The 24,765-nt window shown below is 44.4% G+C and overlaps 3 protein-coding genes across 4 annotated transcripts in view; 2 read left to right on the plus strand and 1 right to left on the minus strand.

Moving 5' to 3' along the window:
* The window catches only part of LOC127931865 (uncharacterized), a 143,435-nt gene that overhangs the window by 82,083 nt on the left and 36,587 nt on the right, over positions 1–24,765 (plus strand). The window lies entirely within an intron of this gene.
* On the plus strand, positions 209–16,812 carry LOC118387921 (hsp90 co-chaperone Cdc37-like 1). 2 transcript variants are annotated; one of them, XM_035776749.2, is made up of 8 exons: positions 210–518; positions 3,367–3,672; positions 10,534–10,630; positions 10,745–10,860; positions 11,899–12,021; positions 14,204–14,380; positions 14,527–14,598; positions 15,705–16,812. In XM_035776749.2, the coding sequence occupies exons 1-8, from the start codon at positions 411–413 to the stop codon at positions 15,822–15,824; spliced, it is 1,119 nt and encodes a 372-aa protein (XP_035632642.1). In that variant the 5' UTR covers positions 210–410; the 3' UTR covers positions 15,825–16,812. The 2 variants fall into 2 exon arrangements, with proteins under 2 accessions (XP_035632644.1, XP_035632642.1); XM_035776751.2 differs by lacking the exons at positions 10,534–10,630; positions 10,745–10,860 and having other exon boundaries at positions 209–518.
* Positions 16,777–24,765, minus strand: part of LOC118387922 (GTP:AMP phosphotransferase AK3, mitochondrial) — a 47,854-nt gene continuing 39,865 nt past the window's right edge. Inside the window, exons 4-5 of the mRNA XM_035776752.2 lie at positions 20,145–20,263; positions 16,777–17,900 (exon numbers count right to left, since the gene is read on the minus strand). Of these exons, the coding sequence (XP_035632645.1) occupies positions 17,801–17,900; positions 20,145–20,263 (219 nt within the window). The 3' untranslated portion in view covers positions 16,777–17,800. The remainder of the gene's footprint in view (positions 17,901–20,144; positions 20,264–24,765) is intronic.

Genomic DNA, 24,765 nt, shown 5'->3' on the forward strand with positions numbered 1-24,765 from the left:
CCGTGGAAGGTCAGTTTCACTCCAGTAGCACGTCATGGAACAAACCTCCCACGTTGTTCATTGTTTCCCATGGAACGCATATCCCCCTCGTTGATTATCCCTTACACAATGTATAGTAATCGTGGTCATCAAATACACATTTTAACAACACCAAAAACATATTTACCACGTGATCAAAGTTCCACAACACGTGGTACTTGAACAAAAAAAACATGGAGGATGAAGTTGATTGAAGAGGCTGCTGTATTTTTGTGCTCTGATGTACCCAAATATCACAGCTGTTAGTTTGGCTAGATCATTGCCTGTCTTGGGAAGAATTTAGGCAGTATATTTTCTCTAGTGTGACAGGTTCTAGAACTCAGTGGCGGTGTTTTGGAGCGGCTCGAGGAGGAGCAGCAGCAGCAGCAGCGATGGAGGGGTTCGGGACTATAACCTTCCCCATGTTAGCAGACGAAGAAGAGAGCTGCAGTGCCTCTGCTGTACCAAGTAACGGTAGCTTTTACAGCACTCTACTGCAGGTATTGTGGGGCTAAAGGCCAATACACTTTACCGATTGATTCGTACTAGACGGGTAGCAACGGAGCTAACGTTACGTCAGTCATCCAGGAAAAAAAACCTTCTCAATAGCTGCTAGCTATTCGATACCCTTGCCGAATGATCTCTGATAATACTAGCTGCAGTATGCTGTTGGCTAGTTAACAATTCAATTTCATAACATAAAGTCAACAATAGAAACGAGTCTGAGTTGGTATTGAGTTCATCTGTAATGACTGCTCTTACAGTACTGTGTTGGGTTAGCTAGCTCTGTCGTTTTGGACCAGTGCAACTAACGTTAGCTACCTAGTTTGCCTAGTAAATCAGACTGTGTGATAGCTAACGTTACCTCTGTAGATTTCCATTCTGGGATTCGAAAGAGGCCACTAGCTAGCTCTAGCTGAGTCTGCTAGCTCAGCAAAACGACACACAGCCAGTTTTCGCCACTGTAATGTAGATGCTTACCAATATTGCACGGCGAATTGGTGCATAAAACACTAGTTAACGTTACACCATATACTTCTCGAATCACATTTTATTGGTCACATACACATGTTTAGCAGATGTTAGTAGTACTTGCTGTATTGTTGCTTTAGCCAGTCAAGCAGTAACTAGCTACTTAGCTATCTCAGGTACCATGAATGATATAAGCACCCATAACTAGTATGTGTGTCACCTCTTGCCGGAATTATCCATACAGTATTGTCTTGACAGCTGTAGCTAGTGGGGTGGTACATATTGTTGTTATTGTTAGCGTTTTATGCAAAGCTACACAACCTGTGTTTTTACATGTCCGTTTGCACATCCATTGTACACACATCACCCTAACAGAGTTACTGCATTGCATCAAGGAGGATGATATTTCAGCTGCAATGGAGGACAGGCAGTATTGGGAGCCCGGACCCGCTTTTCATTCCAACCAGAGCCCTTTTTCATAAAGCATCTCCGACTAGGACTGCTGCTCAAGGTTCAGTTTTGCCTTTAAAATCACAACGAATAAGATTACAGGGAGGACCATATCTCATATACGCACTCCTACTCTGAGACACTTTTTGAATACAGGCCATCAGAATGTAATGTAACAGATTTTCTGATATCAGTCATAATAAGCTATTTTGTTTTTCTCCTCTGTGACCATGGTGGTGTAGAGTTCATGCCATCTCTGTCCCAGAGCCAGCAGCAGAATATAATATAAAGATAATTGATTGATATCCAATCAAATTTAGTTGTAAATCCCTTCTTACATCAGCCGATGTCACAAAGTGCTATGCAGAAACCTAGCCGAAAACCCCAAACAGTGCAGATGTAGAAGCACGGTGGCTAGGAAAAACTCCCGAGAAAGGCAGGAACCTCGGAAGAAACGTAGAGAGGAACCAGGCTCTGAGGGGTAGCCAGTCCTCTTCTGGCTGTGCCGGGTGGAGATTATAACAGTACATGGCCAAGATGTTCAAACGTTCATAAATTACCTGCAGGGTCAAAAAATAATAATCACAGCGGTTGTAGAGGGTGCAACAGATCAGCACCTCGGGAGTAAATGTCAGTTGGCTTTTCATAGCCGAGCATTCAGAGTTTTAGATAGCGGGTGAGGTAGAGTGAGAGAGTCGAAAACAGCAGGTCCGGGACAAGTTTGCACGTCCTGTGAACAGGTCAAGGTTCCATAGCTGCAGGCAGTACAATTGAAACTGGAGCAGCAGCACTACCACTTGGACTGGGGGCAGCAAGGAGTCATCAGGCCACATAGTCCTAAGGCATGGTCCCAGGGCTCAGGTCCTCCAGTAGGGGAGAGAGAGAATTAGAGGGAGCGTACTTAAATTCACACAGGACACCAGATAAGACAGGAGAAATACTCCAGATATAACAGACTGTTCCTAGCCCCCCGACACAAACTATAGCAGCATAAATACTGGAGGCTGAGACAGGAAGTGTCGGGAGACACTGTGGCCCAGTCCGACGATACCCCCAAACACGGCCAACCAGGCAGGATATAACCCCACCCACTTTGCCAAGGCACAGCCCCCACACCACTAGAGGAATATCATCTGACCACCAAATTACTACCCTGAGCCAAGGTTGAGTATAGCCCATGAAGATCTCTTCCACTGTACGAATCCAAGGGGGGTGCCAACCCGGACAGGAAGATCACATCAGTGACTCAACCCTCCTAGGGACGGCATGGAAGAGCATCAGTACGCCAGTGACTCAGACCCCGTAATAGGGTCAGAGGCAGAGAATCCCAGTGGAGAGAGGGGAGCCGGCCAGGCAGAGACAGCAAGGGTGGTTTGTCGTTCCAGTGCCTTTCCGTTCAACTTCACACCCCTGGGCCAGACTACACTCAATCATAGGACCTACTGAAGAGATGAGTCTTCTGTAAAGACTTAAAGGTCGAGACAGAGTCTGCTTCTCTCAAATGGATAGGCAGACCATTCCATAAAAATGGAGCTCTATAGGAGAAAGCTCTCCCTCCAGCTGTTTGCTTAGAATTTCTAGGGACAATAAGGAGGCCTGCGTCTTGTGACCGTAGCGTACGTATATATGACAGGATCAAATCGGAGAGATAGGTAGGAGCAAGCCCATGTAATGCTTTGTAGATTAGCAGTAAAACCCTGAAATCAGCCCTAGCCTTAACAGGAAGCCAGTGTAGAGAGGCTAGCACCAGAGTAATATGATCATATTTTTTTGGTTCTAGTCAAGATATCAGTTGTTAATGAACTCTTCTCCCCTCTGTGACCCCAGGGTGCAGCTGCATGTCCATGGCATCTCTGCCAGCAGCAGTGGGTTAAGGCCTCCATCAGTTGTTCATAACAAACAACTATTTTTCCTCTCTGTGACCAGGGTGTTTTCGTTGAAGGGTGCATGGACTCTGCATCAGAAGACCGTATGGCGTCCCTATGCCAGAGTCAGCAGCAGTGTGTGAAGGCCTCCATCGTGTCCAGCTGGCAGCTGGTGGAGGCTCAGGACCAGCTGTGTGGGCTGGAGCTGCACGGCTCTGAGAGTGTTGAGCAGGAGCATGCCCGCGCCATTGCCAGCCAATCAGAGCTCTCCCAGACGGAACAAGAGTGGCGCCGGAAGGAGAACATGCTGGGAGGCAGCAGGAGCCCTGTGCTCAGTGCTGACAGCAGCCAGGATGTGTTTGACAAGGTAACTATGGGAAACCTACACGCACTCATTGAAACACAAATCAAATCCAATTTTATTTGTCAAATACACATGGTTAGCAGATGTTAATGCGAGTGTAGCGAAATGCTTGTGCTTCTAGTACCGACAATGCAGTAATAACCAACGAGTAATCTAACCTAACAATTTCACAACAACTACCTTATACACACAAGTGTAAAGGGATAAAGAATATGTACATAGATATATGAATGAGTGATGGTACAGAACGGCATAGGCAAGATGCAGTAGATGGTATCGAGTACAGTATATACATATGAGATGATTAATGCAGGGTATGTAAACATTATATTAATTGGCATTGTTTAAAGTGGCTAGTGATACATTTTTGACATCAATTTTTCCATTATTAAAGTGGCTGGAGTTGAGTCAGTATGTTGGCAGCAGCCACTCAATGTTAGTGATGGCTGTTTAACAGTCTGATGGCCTTGAGATAGAAGCTGTTTGTCAGTCTCTCGGTCCCCGCTTTGATGCACCAGTACTGACCTCGCCTTCTGGATGATAGCATGTTGAACAGGCAGTGGCTCGGGTGGTTGTTGACCATGATGGTCTTTTTTGCCTTCCTGTGACATCGGGTGGTGTAGGTGTCCTGGAGGGCAGGTAGTTTTCCCCCGGTGATGCGGTATGCAGACCTCACTGCCCTCTGGAGAGCCTTACGGTTGTGGGTGGAGCAGTTGCCGTACCAGGAGGTTATACAGCCCGACAGGATGCTCTCGATTGTGCATCTATAAAAGTTTGTGAGTGTTTTTGGTGACAAGCCAAATTTCTTCAGCCTCCTGAGGTTGAAGAGGAGCTGCTGCGCCTTCTTCACCACGCTGTGTGGTTGGACCATTTTAGTTTGTCTGTGATGTGTATGCCAAGGAACTTAACACTTTCCACCCTCTCCACTACTGTCCCGTTGATGTGGATAAGGGGGCTGCTCCCTCTGCTGTTTCCTGAAGTCCACGATCATCTCCTTTGTTTTGTTGACATTGAGTGTGAGGTTATTTTCCTGACACCACACTCCGAGGGCCCTCACCACCTCCCTGTAGGCCGTCTCGTCGTTGTTGGTAATCAAGCCTACCACTGTAGTGTCGTCTGCAAACTTGATGATTGAGATGGAGGCGTGCATGGCCACGCAGTCGTAGGTGAACAGGGAGTAGAGTAGAGTAGAGGGCTCAGAACGCACCCTTGTGGGGCCCCAGTGTTGAGGATCAGCGGGATGGAGATGTTGTTACCTACCCTCACCACTTGGGGTCGGCCCGTCAGGAAGGCCAGTTGCACAGGGCGGAGTCGAGACCCAGATCTCGAGCTTGATGACGAGTTTGGAGGGTACTATGGTGTTAAATGCTGAGCTGTAGTCAATGAACAGCATTCTCACATAGGTATTCCTCTTGTCCAGATGGGTTCGGGCAGTGTAGTGTGGTTGCGATTGTGTCGTCAGTGGACCTATTGAGGCGGTAAGCAAATTGGAGTGGGTCTAGGGTGTCCGGTAGGGTGGAGGTGATTATGGTCTTTGACTAGTCTCTCAAAGCACTTAATGATGACTGAAGTGAGTCATTTAGCTCAGTTACCTTAGCTTTCTTGGGAACAGGAGCAATGGTGGCCCTCTTGAAGCATGTGGGAACAGCAGACTGGGATAAGGATTGATTGAATATGTCCGTAAACACACTAGCCAGCTGGTCTGCGCATGCTCTGAGGACGTGGCTGGGGATGCCGTCTGGGCCTACAGTCTTGCAAGGGTTAACACGTTTAAATGTTTTACTCACGTCGGCTGCAGTGAAGGAGAGTCCGCAGGTTTTGGTAGCGGGCCGTGTCAGTGGCACAGTATTGTCCTCAAAGCGAGCAAAGAAATTGTTTAGTCTGTCTGGGAGCAAGACATCCTGGCCCGCGACGGGGCTGGTTTTCTTTTTGTAGTCCGTGATTGACTGTAGACCCTGCCACATACCTCTTGTGTCTGAGCCGTTGAATTGCGACTACTTTGTCTCTATACTGACACTTAGCTTGTTTGATTGCCTTGTGGAGGGAATAGCTACACTGTTTGTATTCGGTCATGTTTCCGGTCACCTTGCCCTGATTAAAAGCAGTGGTTCGCGCTTTCACAAGATAAAAATACCAAGTTAGATGCCCCTGACAATAATAAAAGGGATGCGAACTTGCTACTTCTCGGCGACATTCGCTGTTTTGATCTCAAAATAGGTAATCCGTGTGAATCATGTCGATCCGGCTTGAAGGTCTGAGTGTTGAGGGCACCACACTTTTCTGGCTACAATCATACACTACATGACCAAAAGCATGTGGAAATATGTTTGTTGACCATCTCATTCCAAAATCATGGGCATTAATATAGAGTTGGTTCCCTCTTTTCTGCTATAACAGTCTCCACTCTTCTGGGAAGGCTTTCTACTAGATGTTGGAACATTGATGTGGGGACTTGCTTCCATTCAGCCATGAGCATTAGTGACGTCAGGCACGGATGTTGAGCGATTCGGCCTGGCTCGCAATCGGTGTTCCAATTCATCCCAAAGATGTTCGATGGGATTGAGGTCAGGGCTCTGTGCAGACCAGTCAAGTTCTTCCACACCAATCTCGACAAATCATTTTTGTATGGACCTTGCTTTGTGCACGGGGGCATAGTCATGCTGAAATAGGAAAGGGCCTTCTCCAAACTACTGTCACAAAGTTGGAAGCACAGAATCATCTGGAATATTATTGTATGCTGTAGCATTAAGATTTCCCTTCACTGGAACTAAGGGGACTAGCCTTAACCATGAAAAACAGCCCCAGACCATTATTTCTCCTCCACCAAACTTTACAGTTGGCACTGTAAACTATGTTTACTATGCATTCGGGCAGGTAGTGTTCTCCTGGTATCCGCCAAACCTACATTCGTCCGTCGGACTGCCAGATGGTGAAATGTGATTCATCACTCCAAAGAACGTGTTTCCACCTCTCCAGACGATGCTTGGCATTGCACATGGTGATCTTAGGCATGTGATCTTAGGCATCTACTCGGCCATGGAAACCCATTTCATGAAGCTCCAGAGAAAAAGTTAATGTGCTGACGTTGCTTCCAGAGGCAGTTTGGAACTGTTGCAACCGAGGACAGATGATGTTTATGCGCTATGTGCTTCAGCATTCTGCAGTCCCGTTCTGTGAGCTTGTGTGGCCTACCACTAGGCGGCTGAGCCGTTGTCGCTCCGGGGAAGATTTAGCAGGGCAGAAATTTGACAAACTGATTTTTTTGTCCAGGTGGCATCCTATGACGTTGCCACGTTGAAAGTCACAGAGGTCTTCAGTAAGGTCATTCTACTGTCAATGTTTGTCTATGGAGATTGCATGGGGTGTGCTTGATTTATACACCTGTCAAAGGGTGTGGCTGAAAGAGCAGAATCCACTCATTTGAAGGGGTGTCCACAGACTTTTGTATATATAGTGTATCTCACAAACATTTTCCTCAATGGCCACAACTCCGACTCAGCTGCAATTATACATGGTGTCCCCCAGGGCCCTGTGCTGGGTCCCTTACTCTTCATCTACATCCTCCTCCTTAATCATATCCTCCGTCACTTCAACCTTGACTTCCACTGCTATGTCAAACCACCTCTGACCCACATTGAATCCTACCTCCCTGAAATACAAACATGGATGCTACAAAACAAAACAGTGATAAAACGTAACTCCTCCTCATAGGCACCAAATCCACCCTCACCAAAGCTGGCAACCTCACCATTGACAACACAACTGTATGTCTCTCCCTCCCTCCATGCACGCAACCTTAGTGTCATCCTGGACTCCCTGTCCTTTGACCACCACATAAGACACTGTCATATCCTCATTCTTCCACCGCCGCAACATTGACAAAGTCAGGTCTTCCCTATCCCGTCCGGCCGCGGAAACCCTCATACATGAATTAATCTCCTCCCATCTTGACTACTGCAACACGCTCCTCTTCGGCATCAACTCAAGCTCCCTCCATAAGCTCCAAATGGTTCAAAACTCTGAAGCCTCTCCTCACCCACATTAAGTTCTGGCAGCACATCACCCCTGTCCTCTATGAACTCCACTGGCTCCCTGTCTCCCAATGCATTACATTTACATTTACATTTAAGTCATTTAGCAGACGCTCTTATCCAGAGCGACTTACAAATTGGTGCATTCACCTTATGACATCCAGTGGAACAGCCACTTTACAATAGTGCATCTAAATCTTTTAAGGGGGGTGAGAAGGATTACTTTATCCTATCCTAGGTATTCCTTAAAGAGGTGGGGTTTCAGGTGTCTCCGGAAGGTGGTGATTGACTCCGCTGTCCTGGCGTCGTGAGGGAGTGTGTTCCACCATTGGGGAGCCAGAGCAGCGAACAGTTTTGACTGGGCTGAGCGGGAACTGTACTTCCTCAGTGGTAGGGAGGCGAGCAGGCCAGAGGTGGATGAACGCAGTGCCCTTGTTTGTGTGTAGGGCCTGATCAGAGCCTGGAGGTACTGAGGTGCCGTTCCCCTCACAGCTCCGTAGGCAAGCACCATGGTCTTGTAGCGGATGCGAGCTTCAACTGGAAGCCAGTGGAGAGAGCGGAGGAGCGGGGTGACGTGAGAGAACTTGGGAAGGTTGAACACCAGACGGGCTGCGGCGTTCTGGATGAGTTGTAGGGGTTTAATGGCACAGGCAGGGAGCCCAGCCAACAGCGAGTTGCAGTAATCCAGACGGGAGATGACAAGTGCCTGGATTAGGACCTGCGCCGCTTCCTGTGTGAGGCAGGGTCGTACTCTGCGGATGTTGTAGAGCATGAACCTACAGGAACGGGCCACCGCCTTGATGTTAGTTGAGAACGACAGGGTGTTGTCCAGGATCACGCCAAGGTTCTTAGCGCTCTGGGAGGAGGACACAATGGAGTTGTCAACCGTGATGGCGAGATCATGGAACGGGCAGTCCTTCCCCGGAAGGAAGAGCAGCTCCGTCTTGCCGAGGTTCAGCTTGAGGTGGTGATCCGTCATCCACACTGATATGTCTGCCAGACATGCAGAGATGCGATTCGCCACCTGGTCATCAGAAGGGGGAAAGGAGAAGATTAATTGTGTGTCGTCTGCATAGCAATGATAGGAGAGACCATGTGAGGTTATGACAGAGCCAAGTGACTTGGTGTATAGCGAGAATAGGAGAGGGCCTAGAACAGAGCCCTGGGGGACACCAGTGGTGAGAGCGCGTGGTGAGGAGACAGATTCTCGCCACGCCACCTGGTAGGAGCGACCTGTCAGGTAGGACGCAATCCAAGCGTGGGCCGCGCCGGAGATGCCCAACTCGGAGAGGGTGGAGAGGAGGATCTGATGGTTCACAGTATCGAAGGCAGCCGATAGGTCTAGAAGGATGAGAGCAGAGGAGAGAGAGTTAGCTTTAGCAGTGCGGAGCGCCTCCGTGATACAGAGAAGAGCAGTCTCAGTTGAATGACTAGTCTTGAAACCTGACTGATTTGGATCAAGAAGGTCATTCTGAGAGAGATAGCGGGAGAGCTGGCCAAGGACGGCACGTTCAAGAGTTTTGGAGAGAAAAGAAAGAAGGGATACTGGTCTGTAGTTGTTGACATCGGAGGGATCGAGTGTAGGTTTTTTCAGAAGGGGTGCAACTCTCGCTCTCTTGAAGACGGAAGGGACGTAGCCAGCGGTCAGGGATGAGTTGATGAGCGGGGTGAGGTAAGGGAGAAGGTCTCCGGAAATGGTCTGGAGAAGAGAGGAGGGGATAGGGTCGAGCGGGCAGGTTGTTGGGCGGCCGGCCGTCACAAGACGCAAGATTTCATCTGGAGAGAGAGGGGAGAAAGAGGTCAGAGCACAGGGTAGGGCAGTGATGACAAGATCCTCCTTCTGACCTACAAAGCCCTTCACCACCCCACCCTTACCTCAGACCTTCTCCCCTACCAACCCACACACGCACTCCACCACAGCAGGCCACCTTGTCATCCCCAGTCGAAGTTAGAGCTTAGGCGACAGGGCCTTCTCCAGGGTTGCTCTGGAACTCCCTCGTTCCAGCCATCTGTGACTGAGTCCATCACTATCTTTCAGTCCCTCCTAAAGCCTCACCTCTTTGACAAGGCCTACCCTTAAGCCTTTGACAAGGCCTACCCTTAAGCCTTTGACAAGGCCTACCCTTAAGCCTTTGACAAGGCCTACTACCCTTAAGCCCAAAAATACTAAATAGCCGTTTGGCTTAGAATACTGACACTGCGAATGCAAACAAAACAGAACAGTGGTAGAAAGTAGGCCTAGTAAACAAAATATCAGATCGATGAAGGCATGACGCAATCTATATTGAAGATGGTTACATGAACAGTAAACAAACGCAGTAAACAAAGGCAAATGGAGATCCAAATAACAAACACAGCCTACTACAGTGAGATGCTGTCTCTCCAAACAAATAGGCCTATAGGCTCGCTTCAAACATGGGGAACCATGCCGCTCACGAGTACAGCAACACGTTGTGATATGGCCCACTACACTTCTGTGGATCAAATTCGACCGACTTAATCAACTAAGCAATGCCAGCGTACACCAAACACATTTCCAGACTATCGAGTTCGTCCAAATATGTATTTACGTACTTGTTATTCTCTGAAAATATGCAACAATTATTTTTTTTTTAAAACTCTTTTGGACCCTCGCAGGTTTGCATCCATGATAAAGCGACCTACCTGATTAGTACACGTGTAATCTTTCTCCACGTACTGCGAGGGGAAGCTCAATTGTATCTCCTTGATTTCTCGTGTGCTCTCTTCTTGACACCGTAGGTTCTGAATAGGATGTGAGGAATGGAGTGTTACGGACTCAAGTGTTTCTCTCTTCTTATTTCCCCCCTTATAGAGTATTATTAATTCAAGAAGTAAAAACGTTGAATTGGAGGATCATGACCAGAGCAAAACCTTTGTTCAGAAGTATGAACAGGAATTTAGATATTTCGGTGAGTGAAATGTTTAATCTACAGCTTGTCATAGTTCAGAATGGAGTTGTTGTCCCTCTAGTGGGGCTGGGGGAGGAAGTGGTATTGATCCAATGGTCTATTGTGATTGGTCAGGCATGTTGCGGAGGTGGGATGACAGCCAGCGGTTCCTGTCTGACCTGCCTCACCTCGTCTGTGAGGAGACTGCCAACTACCTGATCCTCTGGTGCTTCAGACTACAGGCTGAAGAGGTCAGAACAATCACACACTGTCCTGTTCTGTGTACAATAGTTGATACAATATATGTTATCTGACAGCCAATATCAGCCTTGTGTTTCCTGTTCAGAGTTGATGCATAAACATTTTTTTGTTTGTTTTACAATTAGCATTTATTTTCAGCGTAAGATTTGTATAAATGCCTTGAAATTGTATGAGGGTTTATCTTTAAGGCCCACCAGAGGGCGCTATTCTGTATGTATTCACAGTGAGTTAAGCAGGAAGTCCTGCCTCAAACGCCCCCATCAGTGGAGTGGATCAGGCCCGGAGTTCCGGCTGCCCTCTATTCGTTCTGCCATCTTAATTGCTGCTGTCTTAGTAGGAATGTCTAGCGCCATTATCGAGGTGTTTTCACCCCACCTTGACGGGGGAGGGGGGGGGCAACATGTCAGGAAACTAGGTTGAACTCACTGTCTGCATACGGTCAGTTGTTCCTAATGTCTAATAAACATTCCCTTCTTTTATCCTCAAGCTCACACGCAGAGTATCTGGATAAGAACTCCATATTTTAATGTCAACCACAGTGTTTCAGTTGGTCACTGGGGCATGTGCCTTTCACTCCACTCCCCATAGTGCTATGGGCCTCAGTCAAAAGTAGTGCACTGTTTAAGGGAATAGGGTGTCAAGAGTCTGGCGAAAGGCCTCATCTCCCCCTACCCTCACCCCTTGTGCTCAAGGGCATTTCAACAGATTTTTCACCTAGTCAACTCGTGGATTTGAACCCGCGACCTTTCGGTTTCTGGCCTAACACTGTTAACAAGCTGGACTACCCTGCCGCCCAATGTTAGAGGTCGTTGTAACAGTGAAAGGTTCCATCCTGTCCACTTTCCCCTGCCAGAAAGAGGCCTTTAAATATATATATATATATATATATATATATATAAAACCTGAATTTTTACAGTTCAGGTTTACAAACATTTACTTTATAGCATATCCTACACAGACTGTATTTATGTTATACAGATTAATTCACTTTTTTTTCCTTCTTTTTTTTCTTTTTTTCTCAACCACAGAAAGAGGCGTTGATGGAGCAGGTAGCTCACCAGGCTGTTGCTATGCAGTTTATCCTGGAGATGGCCAGCACCTCCCAGCAGGACCCCAGAGGCTGCTTCCGTCACTTCTTCCACAAAGCCAAAGTAAGCCTCTATCTATCCCGGGCACTGTTTTTTGATAGTGATTGGAACGTGGGCACACGGGTGTTTTTTTAACAATGCGCCGTAAAAAATAACGGCCAAAGAAGTCGCAGCGGTTTCCCAAAAGACCACGCAGTACACTCGTTACGACGTGAAACCGAACTGTGTCGTTACTGGAGCTTTTCTGTGCTGAAAATTATTATGGAATATCGGCGTAAGAGTTTGCTATTAAATGGCTATTCAAAGTCATCTTTAAATGTAAAAATAATAATAATAATAATAATTCCACTAGTTTTCCCCCATCAAGAGAAGAAATGTTCTGTAGCTTATTATGTATTTGTTTGTAATTATGTTTGCCTTGTGTTATGTATTTTTTAGTTTTCTTGTGCTATTTTGTATGCAATGTTTATGTAAATTCAGCCTTTCTTCAGTTTGTGTGAATTGTGAGCCAAAATGAATATAGAAACGTTCGCTATAGAAAATATCAATGTGACCTAAAAAATAGGATATGATGACAATGGTTTTGATAATTGCTCAACAAATCATTGTAGCTTAAACGGCAGGCAGGAATTGAGCTTCAAGTAGGCCTACAAATATTCCACAATTTAAACAATTCAAATAATTAAACCTGAGGTAGCAAGTTAAGCTTTGTCAAATGCGTGAGCTTTTAGATAATAGTAGCCTATGGGCATAATAGATACGAATATTGAAGCGGCTCAGATGTAGCCTAATGGCGTAATACTAGGTAGGTATATCGATTGCACATACAGTACCAGTCATAAGTTTGGACAACTACTCATTCAAGGGTTTTACTTTATTACTATAATCTACATTGTAAAATAAAAGTGAAGACATCCAAACTATTAAATAACACATGGAATCATAGTAACCCAAAAAATTGTTGAACAAATCAGAATATATTTTAGATTCTTCAAAGTAGCCAGCCTTTGCATTAATGACAGCTTTGCACACTCTTGGCATTCTCTCAACCAGCTTCACCTGGAATGCTTTTCCAACAGTCTTGAAGGAGTTGCCACATATGCTGAGCACGTGTTGGCTGCGTTTCTTTCATTCTGCAGTTCAACTCATCCCAAACCATCTCAATTGGGTTGTGGTCCTTCTGTAGCTCAGTTGGTAGAGCATGGCGCTTGTAACGCCAGGGTAGTGGGTTCGATCCCCGGGACCACCCATACGTAGAATGTATGCACACATGACTGTAAGTCGCTTTGGATAAAAGCGTCTGCTAAATGGCATATATTATTATATTATATTATTATAGGTCAGGCGATTGTGGAGGCCAGGTCATCTGATACAGGACTCCATCACTCTCCTTCTTGGTCAAATAGCCCTTACACAGCCTGGAGGTGTGTAATTTGCCTCCACCCTATGGCAAAACGTGCAGAATTGCAGGAAATGAACTTTTAAAGCACAAGAGTGTTATCTTCGCTGTCACAACCCAGCTAAAATATTTAGCTTAGGAACACCTGCTCTTTCCATGACAGACCGACCAGGTGACCGCTATGATTCCTTATTGATGTCACCTGTTAAATCGACTAAAAATCAGTGTAGATGAAGAGGAGGAGACGGTTTTGGGGAAACCTTGGTCTGTCTGCTGAGTTACTGTCGAGTCATTATACCACAAAGTAATTTTAAGAAAAATTGTTTACCCACCGTTTAACCAGTTGTTATTGATAAGCTAGGTTAAGGAATTATTCAACTTTTTGTATCGTAATTTAATGACCAAACTTGTTTTCATTGTTTTTTGTTATTATGTAACTAACATGTAAAAAAATATATATATATAGCTGGAGGAAAGAAGGTGTACGGACAGTGATGTAATGTGGTCAGATGACCATTAGATTGACAGGAGTCAAGACAAAGATTCCTACAACACAACAAGGCAATGATCTACAGCTACATGATTTCATGCCAACACACTATTGCATTCATGTGAAAACATTGTAAGCATTTCTGTATGATTTCCAGTCTGACCTGTTGATGTGATTGTAAGTGCCTTCTGTAAACAGTATGGTTTCATGCCAAAATCTGTAAACTGACACTTTTTTTAATATATGCCATTTTAGAAGACATTTGTTGCATCCGTTATGATTCCAAGTTTCTCGTGTCAACAGAGGATTATCAAGCGAATGTACTTTAATGCTGTTGCCATTTCTTTCTATGTAAGGCAGGACAAGAGGGGTACTTGGATGTATTCCATACTGAGCTAGAGGCCTTTAAGCAGAGAGTAAAAGAGCACACTGTCAAGTGCAAAGGAGAGACACTCCCTAACTTTACAGAGCACCAGGGCAGCACAGCACGCTGTCGCCCGGAACCCGGAGAAGTTCTAGAGTCTTTACCCCCTGTAAGTATTCCAAATGACATCATGTACACGTGTGGAAAGTTTGAGATTTTTTTTAGTAGACCTTAATTCAAATGTTTTTTTGAAGCTATACATTCTGATATATATGGTACTATATGAATGATTCTATTCCTATCATTCTGGAACAGGAACTGAAGTCAGGGTTCCAGCTGCAAGACATGCAGATTCTCCAGAATGTTCTCAGCACCATGAATCCACAGGTATTGGCTACACTTCTCACTACAGTTTCCACAGAGTCAGACACGTACCGTAGGCCTGTCAGATCTGTTTATTCAGCCACACTATTTGTTGATTTAAAAAAATATATATGTAAACATTGATTGAGATAACCGATAGAAATATCCCAAGATACCGTAACTCAAATTCATGCTCAAGTTCAAGCTGTGCGAAACCGAAGGTAAATTAACAGTCAGTGTGTTGCTTTAGAACAGAATTACTTTCTGGAGAGTGAGAGAGAGCGCGGGGGAGGGAGTGCGAGTTAAAGAATGAGATCACCCGCAACTGGCCACCTAAAGTCTGACTTCCTGCCAAATCCTAACAGACGGAGGGGAAATCAACAAATGTCCTCTCCTCCACAAATTATACTTGGTTAGCAGCAAGGGCTTAGTTGGAAGTCTAGATGTGGGCCAATTTCACTCCTGTTACATAAGCATTATAATCTGCTTGAGCATCAGTGTGTTAACCCCTGGATGCATCCTAAATGGCACCCTTTTCCCTATGTAGTGCACTATAGGGGAATAGGGTGTTATTTGTATATTCACTATATTCACCCCCCCCCCACATGCTCACTAAACACTGGGCCTGTATTCAGTCTCAGAGTAGGAGTGCTGCTGATATAGGATCAGTTTAGCCTCTTAGATCATAATGCATGAGATTATATGGGCAGAGGGTTGGACCTGGTACTAGAGCAGCCCTTCTATTCTGAGATGCTTGTTAAATACGGGCCCTGGAGAGTTGTTCACTGGAGTTGGACATGGCAGACTCCTTTTTTAGATTGAGTCCTGCTGAAAGGTGTTACTTACAGGGAACTTGGCGATAGGGAGTTATCAGTGTTCGCTATCAGATGCCCCACAGAGCAGGTGGATTAGGGTCGCAAACTACACTTCCCAGGGAGCAACGCTTTTGGAACAGTCAACTTTTAGCACCAACCCATAGAAATGAACTCGTCATATTGTAGAAGTGTGTCTGCTTTCTTCTTTAGGAGAGTTATGCCTACCTGTACTGCAATAATTTGCACCATTTATTTTTGATTTCTCTCGGGAGTTGGAAGTTGCCCTTTACGTTCGGTCTCTGTTTGTACCTCCAGGTGGCAGAGTACCATGTGAAGCGCTGTCTGGAGGCTGGCTTGTGGACCAACCGAGAAGGGAGATGGTCCAAGGAGGACGCTACTTTAGAAACGGACGATCTGCGCATGATGGAGACATAACGAATGTGGCGCAAGCGCCCTCCACCTCCCCGTCATTTTCCCATCAGTTCATGACACTCAATAGAAATATTACAAAATGGAGGGGGAAAGGGCTGAGCTCCCACAGACTTATTTTTGTATGCTGCAGAATCTGCGCTGGAATGTGTCCTGCACTTTATATTTGGTTCAAAACAAACAAAAATATTTAAGGGAAGACCATTGGTAGGTATTTTGAAGCGCTTACTGTACCTTATATCGCTAAAGTATGTCATATCTTGAAGGGAGTTTAAAACGGTTTTCATCTACAGTAGGCTTGACTGGACCCGGCACAGTCCTTCCCTAGCGGGGGTGGGGGGGGGGGGGCCCCGAGCATTAGAATAAAACACGCTCTTGTTGTAAATAAAAGTACACATGTTTTTTTTAATTGAAGAAACAAAAGGCCTGTTCCTGGACTCGTGGTTCTGCAGTGGACGTCTCCGACATGCTGTCTAAAACTGCTATGACACCTAGCGTATGTGGTCCAAACTCTCCTTAACTTCCGTGTGTCCAGTTTGTCATAAATAGGCCAAACATTGATACTACCACGGTGTAGCTATGGTGACATAACCGTGCAAAGTGATCAGTTGACTGCTGTGCCGAATTCTTGTTTTTGTTACTGCTCGTCACTCACACATCAACCAACCCTCAAAAAAAAAATGTGTCACATCACAGAAGAATAAGCTTGTCAAACATATGTGTTTGGCTGCGAAACCTGCTCACAGACTTGATTGTGGAATAGAATGAAATGGTCAAACTTTCTGTCTGACGTAGCGTTGATTAACATCCTGTGTTAGGTTCTGCTTCGATGCTCTGTTTTGAAATAGAACAGCTTTAAAACAACTGTGTTCAGGGGAAATGCTTTTCATACCAGCCATATTGGGTACTTAGACTTTTGCAGAGCGTCCAAGGTCAACATTAAATGGAAAGCTGTTAGTTGCTTTTCACAATTTTTATTTTTATTATATTAGTTCATTTTACATTTTGAATACAGTCTCTTCCAGCAAGTGAGACTCGATAATAAATACACTTGTTATCAAATAGAAGTTTAAGGTTCATAAAAGTATACACATTTACTAAAGCAATTATTCCTTTGACTGATCATCAAAGTACAGATAATGTGCTACAAAAATACTGCTAAGACATTCAGCATAGATTAATCAGATTACAAATCTAAACTCCCAAGGCATGGCCACGGTCAGTGAAAATATACAAATATCGTAATTAAAACTATGCATCGGCTAATTGCAGCTTTTTTTGAGAATATGTTATCACTCCCGTGATAACTCATGAGCCTGGCATCCAAATAGATTGTATGACGTTTCACTTCACGGGAGTGCAACGTTCACTCTGGTTTAACCAGGCTAACAACTTAAAATGACCGCTATTCTAAACGACTGCAATTCTGGTGACACGTGTTTCACTGAAATCATTGGCACTGTGTTTTTATCATTCATTAATTGCATGGTGATTCACTTTTTTTAGTTTTTTAGAATTTAAGAGACACAATATATTGTCATGTCAACAATAGGCACTTGCCCCTAAAGATGAATTCAAGGCAACTTCATCTAATATAATGGCACTTTTCCATTTACCCCATTATAGTTGTCCTCTACACCGACAGACCACGGACTGGTGTGAATTGGATACAAAACCACATCACCTGGCAACAAGCTACAATACAGACTTCTATGGTCATTGTTTGGCATGACTATAGAAGTTGGCCAGAGCACAAACAGATCTGGGACCAGGCTACATATGGAATGAACAGAGATAGAACGTGACATTAGCTGAATGTGTGGTCCTCATCCACATATGTTGTAGTAGTAAATAACATGGTCTTATATAGGCACTGAGATACTGTTACATTTTGGACCAAAGAGTTGAGTCCCATTTAAAGTTGTGCTAAACTGATCCATTCTTTTCCCAGGAGTGTATTCTATGCTTTCCCAAAAACCTTCTTAATTTTGTAGGGAGAGTTTTTTGGACAGGAGGGCCTGAATGTGAGGCCAGATCTTGTTGGTTTCCGTTCCTGAGAATGTCTCCAACACCCCTTTACTCCTGTTGTCAGAAACTGTCATTAGTACCTCATGACAGACATGACAGACATCACAACAAACATAAGCAGTGAACCAGGTCATGTTCAGTAGGTAATCAAATAAAATAAAAGGTTTTGAAATGGGGAGGTACTACTACATTTTTCTCCAATGAGAACAAATTTCCGCTAAATGTTTTGCTGCCGTGTGCTCTACTGAATGCAACCCAGTTCTTAACTACATAATACTTTCAAGGTTGCCAACATAGATCATTCACTGTTTAACAAAGGACAAGGCAGTACTGTACAGTGTAATGCATTCACTGTCTGGTCTCATTTCTGAACCTGAATCCTTTGTTACAGTTCCCAAGATATTTCAGTTCTCAGACTGGCCTCTGTAGTAGGGTTTATTCAACTTTATCAATTTACCAGTGACAAAGAGCCCCAACATCTATGTTATCAATAACTTGGACGCTATAACATCCTATGTACACAGGGAGCTCTGCCTACTTTTTTTGCTTTTTTAATTGGCCAGTGAAATAAGTAGATGTGATTTTCATCTTGACCGCCACACAATGCACTTAGAAATTAGAATTTAAATGCATAAGCTATCCAATTGAGATGAATGTCAGTTTGCTATGCCACCTTATGTCCCAGCTTTGAAAGGGCAGATATACAGTAAGCCTTAAAGCCTATAATGAGTAAGCCTTAAAGCCTATAAGAAGTGCCACAACAACGTTATTATACAGCTTATATCATTTAACTAATATAACGGTATATCAAATGTGTTGTACTAGACTGATATGTTTGGGACAGAAATCAAGTGTGTGTATATATATATATATATATTCTCAGCAAAAAAAGAAACGTCCCCTTTTCAGGACCCTGTCTTTCAAAGATATTTTGTAAAAATCCAAACTTCACAGATCTTCATTGTCCCATGCTTGTTCAGTGAACCATAAACAATTAATGAACATGCACCTCTGGAACGGTCGCTAAGACACTAACAGTTTACAGACGGTTGGCAATTAAGGTCACAGTTATGACACCAAAGAGGCCTTTCTACTGACTCTGGAAAAACACCAAAAGAAAGATGGCCAGGGTCCCTGCTCATCTGTGAGAACGTGCCTTAGGCATGCTGCAAGGAGGCATGAAGACTGCAGATGTGGCCAGGGCAATACATTTCAATGTCCGTACTGAGACTCCTAAGACAGTGCTACAGGGAGACAGGACGAACAGCTGATCGTCCTCTGTGGCAGACCACGTGAAACAACACCTGCACAGGATCGGTATATCACACCTGCGGGACTGGTACAGGATGGCAACAACAACTGCCCGAGTTACACCAGGAAAGCACAATCCCTCCAGTGCTCAAACTGTCCACAATAGGTTGAGAGAGGCTGGCCTGAGGGCTTGTCGGAATGCTGTAAGGCAGGTCCTCACCAGACATCACCGGCAACGTCGCCTGTAGGCACAAACCCACCGTCGCTGGACCAGCCCGGACTGGCAAAAAGTGCTCTTCACCGAAGAGTTGTGGTTTTGTCTCACCAGGGGTGATGGTCGGATTTGCGTTTATCGTCGAAGGAATGAGAGTTACACCGAGGCCTTTACTTTGGAGGTGGAGGTTCCTTCATGGTCTGGGGCGGTGTGTCACAGCATCATCGGACTGAGCTTGTTGTAATTGCAGGAAATCTCAACGCTATGCGTTACAGGGAAGACATCCTCCTCCCTCACGGGGTACCCTTCCTGTAGGCTCATCTTGACATGACCCTCCAGCATGACAATGCCACCAGCCATACTGCTTGTTCTGTGTGTGATTTCCTGCAAGACAGGAATGTCAGTGTTCTGCCATGGCCAGCGATGAGCCCTGATCTCAATCCCATTGAGCACGTCTGGGACCTGTTGGATTGGAGGGTGAGGGCTAGGGCCACCCCCGCCCCCCAGAAATGTTTGGGAACTTGCAGGTGCCTTGGTGGAAGAGTGGGGTAGAAAGAAAGAACTGACAAATCTGGTGCAGTCCATGAGGAGGAGATTCACTGCAGTACTTAATGCAGCTGATACACCAGATATTGACTGTTACTTTGATTTTGACCCCCCTTTTTTTCAGGGACACATTATTCAATTTCTGTTCAGTTTATGCCTCAGTTGTTGAATCTTGTTATGTTCGAACAAATATTTACACGTTAAGTTTGCTGAAAATAAACGCAGTTGACAATGAGAGGACGTTTCTTTTTTTTGCTGAGTTTATATGGCTCAGGTTTTCGACGCACCTGTAGTACTCCAGCACAGGCCGTGTCTGGTTCTCGTATGCCTTTAGCCTCCTGGTGACGGTCTCTGGTGTGTCATCATCTCTCTGAATCAGAGGCTCTCCGGTGACGTCATCAAGGCCCTGTAGGCAAACCAAAACAGTCCATGAGTGTGTATAGAAGAGGTATATTGGACGATTTAGTAGCACAACATAATGCAGTGAAGGTCTGTATTTAAAAAATATATATATTTTTAACTTTAGAGGCGAAAGTGCAGGACAAACGATTCAGAAGTTAAGCCATTGTCAATGTGTCCAACGTACTGCCATAGTATGTAAATTGTAAACACCACAGCCCAAGCCTGTGTTGCCTATTATGAGACATGCAGGGAGGGGGAAAACCTGTATGCCTATAGTTAGTAGCAAAACATGACCTATGAGGACCTTGCTTTACCTTGAGCTCTCAAAAAAATGACCACAAACTTTCAACTCCTCGTGTGACCATGACGACAAACACTCAAAACAAGTGATCACATTGAACAAGATTTTTCCCACTCCTCGAAGATGTGAATAGACCCTTGAGAGAGCACACTGTTAAAATAAAGTGCTTTGAAACACCAAAACTAGTGGCAACTGAGCTGCCACCAACGCAAAGGAGACAAAACCTTATCTTGGCTGGAGTATTGAAAGACATCATCCTGAGATGTTTTGAAACATGACGCAGTGTGTTGGTACACCACTTTAATCAAGTATTGTGCAACACCTTGCCAGGGACTGGGAGCACTACCGGAAAATGTTAACACTATTTTGGTGTTTCAAGTTCTGTTTAATGCCGAATTAGATACCTTCTTCTGGGGGTATTTTCATTGATTTATGTATCTGATCATTTGCCAGTTTAACCAATTCTGTCAGGATCTGTTGAGCACAGTGCTCAATCTGCCAGCAGTAACTGGATGTTTAGCAGCAAGCATTGCAGGATACTGTATTTCCCTCTACCATTAAAAGTTGGAAATGTGGGAGTGGGTCATCTTATTGAACTTAATTTTGCCGGACAGTTTTGATATCCATTCATCATGATCCATTACACATCATGGCACAAGCTGCTAATATAGAAGTATACTTGTCTTATTTCATACATGCATATGTACCCCTTCGTCCCGATTTGGCCCATACCTGGTGCAAACTCGGGACCTCTGCTTTGCTAGCACCTGACCGCCCTAATGAATCTTCTTACCAGTCACACGCCACACAAAAAGCTAGCTATACGCTTCATGCTGAAGGGTAAGTTTCACACATCCCCATGTGCTACACATATAACATTGTGTAAAATATATATATTTTTAAATCTACTACCCACAATCCTCTAAAAACATATAGGAAGTGCAAGGAAATTAAAACCAGACCGAATTCATTCAATCACAAAATGTTCTCTCTTTGGTTATCATATAAAATATTACTTTCAGTACAATTTGAGAAACATGTTTAGTTTGATTTATTTGTAACATTTTTGGTTAAATTAATAAATCATTAAAACAAATTGCATTATTTATATTAAGTACATGTTGGTTGTTTTTTTGAGTCAATTTCAATTTATCACAGATTTTTCTTTTCTTTGTGGTTGAGTGTGTACAATTCCAATATCATAACACTTACAGTGCATTCGGAAAGTATTCAGACCCCTTCCCTTTTTCCACATTTTGTTACATTTCAGCCTTATTCTTAAATTGATTAAATACATTTTTTTCCTCATCAAATCTACATACAATACCACATAACGATGAAGCGAAAGCAGGTTTTTAGAAATGTTTGCAAATATATGCAAATAAAAAAAACTGAAATATCTTATTTACATAAGTATTCAGACCCTTTGCTATGAGACTCGAAATTGAGCTCAGGTGCATCCTGTTTCCATTGACCATCCTTGAGATTTTTCTACAAATTGATTGGAGTCGACCTGTGGTCAATTCAATTGAATGGACATGATTTGGAAAGACACACCTGTCTATATAAGGTTGCACAATTGACAGTGCATGTCAGAGAAAAAAATCTAATCAAATTTGTCACATACACATGGTTAGCAGATGTTAATGCGAGTGTAGCGAAATGCTTGTGCTTCTAGTTCCGACAATGCAGTAATAACCAACGAGTAATCTAACCTAACAATTCCAAAACTACTACCTTATACACACAAGTGTAAAGGGATAAAGAATATGTACATAAAGATATATGAATGTGTGATGGTACAGAACGGCATAGGCAAGATGGAGTAGATGGTATAGAGTACAGTATATGCATATACATATGAGATGAGTAATGTAGGGTATGTAAACAGTATATTAAGTAGCATTGTTTAAAGAGGCTAGTGATGTATTTTTCCATCAATTTCCATTATTAAAGTGACTGGAGTTGAGTCAGTGTGTTGGCAGCAGCCACTCAATGTTAGTGGTGGCTGTTTAACAGTCTGATGGCCTTGAGATAGAAGCTGTTTTTCAGTCTCTCGGTCCCTGCTTTGATGCACCTGTACTGACCTCGCCTTCTGGATGATAGCGGGGTGAACAGGCAGTGGCTCAGGTGGTTGTTGTTGATGATCTTTATGGCCTTTCTGTGACATCGGGTGGTGTAGGTGTCCTGGAGGGCAGGTAGTTTGCCCCCTGTAATGCGTTGTGCAGACCTCACTAAAAACAAGTCACGATGCCGAAGGAATTGTCCGTAGAGCTGTGAGACAGGATTATGTCGAGGCACGGATCTGGGGAAGAGTGCGAATAAATGTCTGCAGCATTGAAGGTCCCCACGAACACAGTGACCTATATCATTCTTAAATGGAAGAAGTTTAGAACCACCAAGACTCTTCCTAGAGCTGGCCACCTGAACAAACTGAGCAATTGTGGGAGAAGGGCCTTGGACAGGGAGGTGACCAAGAACCCGATGGTCACTCTGACAGAGCTCCAGTTCCTCTGTGGAGATGGGAGAACTTTCCAGACGAACAACCATCTCTACAGCACTCCACCAATCAGGCCTTTATGGTAGAGTGGCCAGATGGAAGCCACTCCTCAGTAAAAGGCACATGACAGCCCGCTTGGAGTTTGCCAAAAAGTACCTAAAGGACTCGCAGACCATGAGAAACCAGATTCTATAGTCTGATGAAACCAAGATTGAACTCTTTAGCCTGAATGCCAAGCATCAAGTCTGAAGGAAACCTGGCACCATCCCTACGGTGAAGCATGGTTTGGGCAGCATCTTGTTGTGGAGATGTTTTTCAGCGGCAGGGACTGGGGGACTAGTCAGGATCAAGGGAAAGATGAACGGAGCAAAGTACAGAGAGATCCTTGATGGAAACCTACTCCAGAGCGCTCAGGACTGCAGACTGTGGCAAAGGTTCATATTCCAACAGGACAATGACCCTAAGCACACAGCCAAAACAACGCAGGAGTGGCTATGGGACAAGTCTCGGAATGTCCTTGAGTGGCCCAGCCTGAGCCTGGACTTGAACCTGATCGAACATCTCTGGAGAAACCTGAAAATAGCTGTGTAGCGACGCTCCCCATCCAACCTGACAGAGCTTGAGAGGATCTGCAGAGAAGAATGGGAGAAACTCTGCCAAGCTTGTAGCCAAGAAGACAAAGGCTGTAATCGCTGCTGTAATCGCTGCTAAAGGGGCTTCAACAAAGTGCTGAATACTTATGTAAATGTGATATTTCAGTTTCATTAGCTTTGTCATTATGGGGTAATGTATGTAGATTGATGACAACAAAAAAATAATACATTTTAGAATAAGGCTGTAATGTAACAAAATGTGGAAAAAGTCAAGGGGTCTGAATACTTTCTGAATGCACCGTACATTGGGTTTACATTCAAACACCAGATATCAGGTTAGATGCACTGCGTTTTATGGTTTCATTACACAATCATGGTGTTTTGAGGCTTACTATTTTTACAGTGTAGACTATGCACCTGCCTCCCAGACCAAGCAGCCTCAAAGTGCCAAGTTAAGATGCTGTTATCTACTAAAGTTCCATCCTGTTTGCAAAACTCACGTGAAACAGTTGGTCTTGACGAAATGTATAGGTACACATATAGAGGTTTATGAAGCATCCAGTCCTCTCAGTCTCAACACACAAGCCTAAGATCACCATGCGCAATGCCAAGCATCGGCTGGAGTTGTGTAAAGCCATTGGACTCTGGAGCAGTGGAAACGCGTTCTCTGTAGTGATGAATCACACTTCACCATCTGGCAGTCCGACGGATGAATCTGGGATTGGCGGATGCCAGGAGAACGCTACCTGTCCCAATGCATAGTGCCCACTGTAAAGTTTGGCGGAGGAGGAATAATGGTGTGTGGCTGTTTTTCATGGTTCGGGCTAGGCCCCTTAGTTCTAGAGAAGGGATATCTTTATGCTACAGCATACAGTGCTTCCAACTTTGTGGCAACAGTTTATAGGGAAGGCCCCTTTTCTTACTTTTAGTTTGTTTAGCAACATTTTTAGCTCTATTTCTTGATCTGTATTGTTGGTTAAAGGCTTGTACAGTTGAAGTCGGAACTTTACATACACCTTAGGCAAATACATTTAAAATCAGTTTTTCACAAATCCTGACATTTAATCTCTGTTTTAGGGCAGTTAGGATCACCACTTTATTTTAAGAATGTG

Source organism: Oncorhynchus keta, chromosome 9, assembly GCF_023373465.1.
Source record: "Oncorhynchus keta strain PuntledgeMale-10-30-2019 chromosome 9, Oket_V2, whole genome shotgun sequence".
In the NCBI taxonomy this organism is placed as follows: Eukaryota; Metazoa; Chordata; class Actinopteri; order Salmoniformes; family Salmonidae; genus Oncorhynchus; species Oncorhynchus keta.